The sequence below is a fragment of the Montipora capricornis genome, unplaced genomic scaffold (genome assembly GCF_036669925.1).
Source record: "Montipora capricornis isolate CH-2021 unplaced genomic scaffold, ASM3666992v2 scaffold_459, whole genome shotgun sequence".
Classification (NCBI taxonomy): domain Eukaryota; kingdom Metazoa; phylum Cnidaria; class Anthozoa; order Scleractinia; family Acroporidae; genus Montipora; species Montipora capricornis.
Genome location: NW_027180194.1, coordinates 96,318 through 102,317, shown reverse-complemented (window position 1 = coordinate 102,317; position 6,000 = coordinate 96,318). Strand labels below are relative to the sequence as shown.

At 40.0% G+C, this 6,000-nt stretch overlaps 1 protein-coding gene across 1 annotated transcript in view; it reads left to right on the top strand.

Moving 5' to 3' along the window:
- The first annotated feature begins 2,666 nt into the window (after positions 1–2,666).
- The window catches only part of LOC138036109 (bone morphogenetic protein 1-like), a 33,750-nt gene continuing 30,416 nt past the window's right edge, over positions 2,667–6,000 (top strand). The window contains exon 1 of the mRNA XM_068882467.1: positions 2,667–3,153. Coding sequence (XP_068738568.1) covers positions 2,882–3,153 — 272 coding nt within the window. The 5' untranslated portion in view covers positions 2,667–2,881. The remainder of the gene's footprint in view (positions 3,154–6,000) is intronic.

The following is a 6,000-nucleotide window of genomic DNA, read 5'->3' as shown; positions in this document are numbered from 1 at the left end:
TGACGGAAATGTGCCATCAGTTATAAGAAGATACATCAATCGTTAGTAATTCAAATCTCAAGATCGCTCGGAAAGACATGAAAGACATGAAAACTTCGCATCGAGAAAAACGGCATCGGCACCACGATGATAGACAAAACAATAAAAAATTAAAAAGCGGAAAACAAATTTCTCTTCAGAAGTTGGTAAGAGTTTTCCGAATTTGTTTTGCGTTCTTTCTCGATCCTGCTCACACAACGCTTTAAATAACTACAATATAAATGTAAGCATTAACATATAACTATAAAAAATTGGGGTAAAATCAACCCAAAGAAATCAAGCCATCGGTTGTGAATCAGCAATGTGGTGTTTATTAAGTGGGATGCCACAGGCATACCACGTCATAAAAACAGTCGAATTACATTTTTCTAATTTTTCTTCTTCGTAAAAATAAAACAAATGTTCATACCCCACGGATCATTTGAATTAGCTCTTGTAGTTAGTCTGAAATTCGAGATGAAATAAAGTTTACGCACGCATGTATGTATGTTAACTTTAGTAGGGCGCGTGCGCACACTTTGTAATCTGCGACCTTCAGTGCTTACCACATGTCAGATAAAATGACTTTTCCCTTGTATATTTAAGCCATCAAATTCTTACGTTAAATTGACAAGGGCGGTTTGGAGCTGTGAGTAGGCGTGGGATTTGTCACATATGGTTTAGGGGCCGACATATCTCTCCCTCAATGCCGTACCGGGAGGCAAGGTCGGTAGCAGAAAGCAGCGAAGGGCCAACTGCGTCCAAAAGCGATCGCACGGGCCGAAATCCCGGGATGACTCGTTTGGTACGACGCTCCAGCGCCGGTGTCTGGAGGTACTGCGTTTTTCCCTCTTGTTCAAAGATTCCGTCCGCGCATGCGTAAATTTTTTGGCTCTCCGATACATAGAAATTAAGATGCTGGTTCAGTTACAAGGAATGAGGCATATAAAACTCGTAAGGTAAGAAGCGCGCGTGTCTGCTCTTCTCGAGCCAGAGGTGAGAGATGGTTTCACGCAGACTGGGACACCTAAAATGCTCTGTTGTAAACATGGCGGTTAACGAGTGAACTTGTCTCTCTAGCCTTTCTGTGACGAATTCCACCACCTACCGATACAATAGACCTTATTCACGATAGCCGCCATATTGGATTTGCCTTTATCATGCAAATTAGCTACACACTTCTGAGGGGGCAAACAACACAATTTCGAGAGGTTATAACGAACATCTTAGCCACACAGATGACTTGTTTCACGTTCATTGAATGTTTATCACCTAAGGAGTAAAATAGAAGGCGTACACAAGTTACTTCGATGATCTTTTAGCGAAAATTGAGCAGATAACGAAGTAGAAAGTCAAAATGTCGGAGGCAATCAAAAGATATAATATTATTGTAAAAGGTACTTAATTCTAAATTCTAAAATGTACTTTTAGCAATGTTAATTCAATATTTCGACGAGCCGATTTTCAGCAATTTGCCTTTATTCCAATGTTTGCCCCCCTAGCATAACACATGGCTAATTTGCATGACAAGTTGAAAACCAACATGGCGGCTATCGTGAATAAGGGCTATTTGGGCAAGTTTTGAAAGCAAAAAACCTCAATCGAGCCTGTATTTTGCTGGTAGGACTGGGTGACCCGACACTTCAATGATAAAAAGATCTATGAAATTACAATCAGGTGTCTTCCCTTGTCATGGAATGGCAGAATTACCCAGAATTCTTTTGGCTATGAAGGAGGCAACTTGAGAAGCACGAGACTGGCCCTCATCAAATGACTGAGCCGCGGCCGGAGGAAAAGGTGAGAAGACGATGTCTAGTCAGATACTACTGAAGCAGTAACCCTGATGTGTGCAGTTAACGTAGACTTTTGATTTCTGAACAAATTTTTGTCATAGAAAATTCACGACAAATTTGTGCTTTTTTCGCTGTGATCCTCGCGTCAAAGGAACGGTATAATAATGTAAATAAGAGAAAAACCAGATTTATATTTGCAGATTACCTGTTCTCTTACTACTAAAGTTAAACTCTACATCTCTATGCAATAAGCGCATTCAAAATCCCCGCATATTCGTTATAAAAGTATGTTTTCTTTTCTTTTTTTTCCTTTTTTTTAGGGGGGTTTTCCTGCTTATATGAAAAGTACGTTTTCTCTGTCATCCTCTTTTTAGGCACGATATTTGCGAAAATTACATTCTGTCCCTCAATAAACCTAGATCAACCAGTTGTGTTTCTTAGTTCTTTTTTCTTACGTATCAGCTAAGTTGCGGAATGCTCTACCCGATTTTATCCGTACCACTGAGTTTACTGGTTTTAAAAGAGAATCCATGGCCGCATTTGTACAGCGGTTTTTCTTTATAATGAGTATATCTTTAAATATTACGTATTTAGTATGTAGTTGTATATGCTCCTCCAATGTGCCTTCCACCAATGTAGCCCGGGTTGGATTCCCGGTCCCGGCATCATATGTTGGTTGAGTTTGTTGTTGGTTATCTCCTTGCTCCTAGAGGTTTTTCTTCGGGTACTGTAGAGCACTGAAACTAGTTTTAAACATTGAATTTCCCTTTTAAATTCTGGGGTTTCCGAATTACTTACCGACTTCCTGTCAGACTGCCATTGTTATGCGACCAATCAAAAAAATAGTTCAAGTCCATTATCCCAGAGGTCACCCGCTGACCAAAAAGCTCGATGACTCTGGGTACGTCTGGGTTCTATGGGTTTCTATCCGTTGCGTCATCCGTTGCCATTTCCAAGAATTTCCAACTAGAATTGGAAGAGAGAGGAGACTGGATCGGGAAGAACACTCCTTTCTGAACTAGAAAAAAAACAAGTCATCCGTTTTCTTCTTTGTCGTCTGTGCTGTATAGATGATGTTGAAAAGAATCCTTGTGTTGATATCAACACTTTCCTTCGAACACCTTGTCCTTTCATCCTCTTGTCCACGACGGTATTATAATGAACCTCAAGGAACGCTCCATTCTCCTAGTTTCAACACGTCGGAATCATATGGGAACAACATGGTTTGTGAATACAATATCGTTCTTAATCCTGGTCTGAGAATAATTCTAGAGTTCATAACCCTGTCCATACTCGGTACCATGCCGAACTGTACGGAGGATTCTTTGGAAATATTCGTTGGGTAAGTGAAAAACTACGTGCAACTGTTCAAAATGTTCGATTGATTTGAATCGAAACCAGCCTTTTCATGTTTACTGAAGCGGCTGTGTATGCTATTTTTAACTTTTACTCATCTCGTGAGAAGCGCCTTCATTTCGTTTTCAGAATTGGGTTTTCAGAATTATCTCCTAGAAGAATTAATATCGTAAATAGTTTGAAATCAGGATGTAGAAGATACCTGTTTACAAACATTGCTTTCGTTATTATTCAAATGTGCCAACCACAGGAACAAAGGACTCTTTGTTTGGAGTCGGTTAGTGAAGGTCTGGTTGGCACATTGATGGCAATAGTGACGTCAACTATATCCAGGTGTTTCAAGAAGCACCGACAGTCGGCCGTCTGCTATTTTGCTCAGAGAAGTGGGTTACTTTTTCCCCTAAATAATTAATTAATTGAAGGATTGCTTCAAACCTGAAGTAAAATTCGGTTTTGATGGACTTCATGTACTTTTGTTAAACCTCAATTTCAAAATAATTGTCAGATTTGATACTGCCTTCCTGGAGCTACAGTGAACAGGTAACCTTTTTCTGCATTTTTGCTTAGACCAACCGTTGCATTTTATTACAATTAGGTTTAGTTATGTCCACAAACAATAACCAAGACGTTTTATGCAAAACAGGTTGTTCGACAGAACAGTCATGCTCAGGTTGACCGAACAAAAATTAATTATTGCGGTTTGTCTAGACAAACCAAAATGTTTCCATTCACGCTTGAAAAAACATGCAAGAAATTTTGCCATTCACGGCAGGTTGAAGTTGGTAGTAATGAGGACATGACGTTGTCAAAAGGTCATAGAACGTTTAAATTATTAATTTTCCTTTTGAAATGGTTTTCCAAATCCAGGCCTTCTGACAGGGTGCGCGGGTGCGGAACCGCACAATTCGGTAAAACCCGCACAATATCGCACAATACGGACTTATCTACTAAAAATGTTAATCAAAACGCGTTTTTCTATTGAGTATCAGGAGATCTAGAATATATTTAGGCTATTTTCAGACTATTTACCTTGAAAACACTCTAGTATTTCCACGCTTTCAGCGAACAACTCGTCGAATGGGTTACACAATTAGTGACTGATACAGACTATTTAGATATACATGACGTACATTAGAGGCTCGCTAGGTTTTCTGGGGCAATTTCCTCGAGTGGTTTTGTTTAGAACATTCGATTGCTTCAACAAACATAACATCAGTTTTAAATAGGTTCTAAACTTCAGTCAATAATATAAAAATCATTCGAAGTAAAATTTAGAGGTAAGTCAGCCATTACAGCAGGAATTTCACGTTGATATGGTTAAAGAAAAGGTAGACAAGGAGAACACGATGTTTGCAAGATTGCGCAATCCTGCACAATTTCCCGCACAATTGACATTTTGTCCCACACAATTGGCCTCCAAAATAGCCCACAATTTTAATTTTTTTTTCCGCACCCTGTCAGAAGGCCTGCAAATCTTTCTTCGCTGGAAATTATCAAAAGAATGCTCTTAATTGCACAATCAGTGTGGCTGTTGATAAGAAATCTTCCTTTACCTTTGTACTCAATTTGGTACCCAGAACACTGGAAATCGTATTTCAGAGCTTGCAGATTTCAAAATTTACTGGGGGATGAGTTGGCTACTCGACTTAAACCAGCTGCCTACTTCAAAATTTACTGAAACCCCTGGATATCTTCCCAACGGACCTTTTCATGGTTTTTGGCGCCATATTGGTTGGGGGTGCAAACAGGGCTTAAATTACAGTGAATGTTTTGGAATTTTGCCGACTTTGAACCATGTAATCTTCATCATCAAAGAGCAAGCCAACAGCTTCCTTGTGAGTTTGTCTGCATCGCTTCCGTACTTGGTGAGTTGTCCGAAGCTTCATCATCCTGGGTCCCATCAGGGATCTCTCTCCGGACCCTTGAGTGACCCAGCGAGTTGTTGATGTTTTGCTGCATTGGTTGGCAAAGATTTCCGGTGAAGCTACTTTTTTGTGGGTACTTCACCAAACAATAGCTTTAATAATTTGTTAGAAGTTTGAAACAAGCGGTATCATTCTGAATACCAAGTTTCCAACACGTTTTGAAACACATTTTCTGGCACGTCGGAATAAACTCATGTCACTCAAAATAAGAGATTTTTCATGTCTAACCTCTCATTCAGTCTGAGGCTAGACATTTGTGACCTCTCACGTGAAAACGTACACTAACGGTTTTCCGTTGAACGGCTAAGGCAGTTGGTTACCCGTTGGGTACCCATTGGAGGCGTTGATGAAAGCATTGAAGGCATTGGAAAAGCCGTTGGGTTTTTTTCTTTACCCGTTGAAGGCGTTGAAAAAAGCCGTTGGGAAATTTTCTCCCAAACCGTTGGAAACGTTAGAAAAAGCCATTTGGTTTTTTTCCCTTACCCATTGAAAGCGCTGAGAAAAGCCGTTGCGAAAAGCCGTGGGGAAAATTCGTCCTACCCGTTAAAGAATCCTAGCAAAGCCGTAAACTCGCCTATTTACTGTTCGGTTAGGAGTCTGCAACCGGTCAAACAAAAATATCCAACGGTAAACTACTGAGCGGATAGTGAACGGATGGCTGCGCTGTTTCAAAATTAAATTTAAAATGGATAGCCTGAAAGGACTAATGTATATTTTGGAACGGCTAGAATGAATGGCTGAATGGCTAATTATTTATGAACGGTTAACAGTGTGCGGCTGAACGGTACAAGTGACCCTCAAAAGCGTAAACGCCGGGTCTTTCTGCAGGTACCGTAAAGCTATGACGGCCTCCTCCATGATCATATAATCACAAACTTCTAATGTAAAATGTGATAAAATAATAGGGT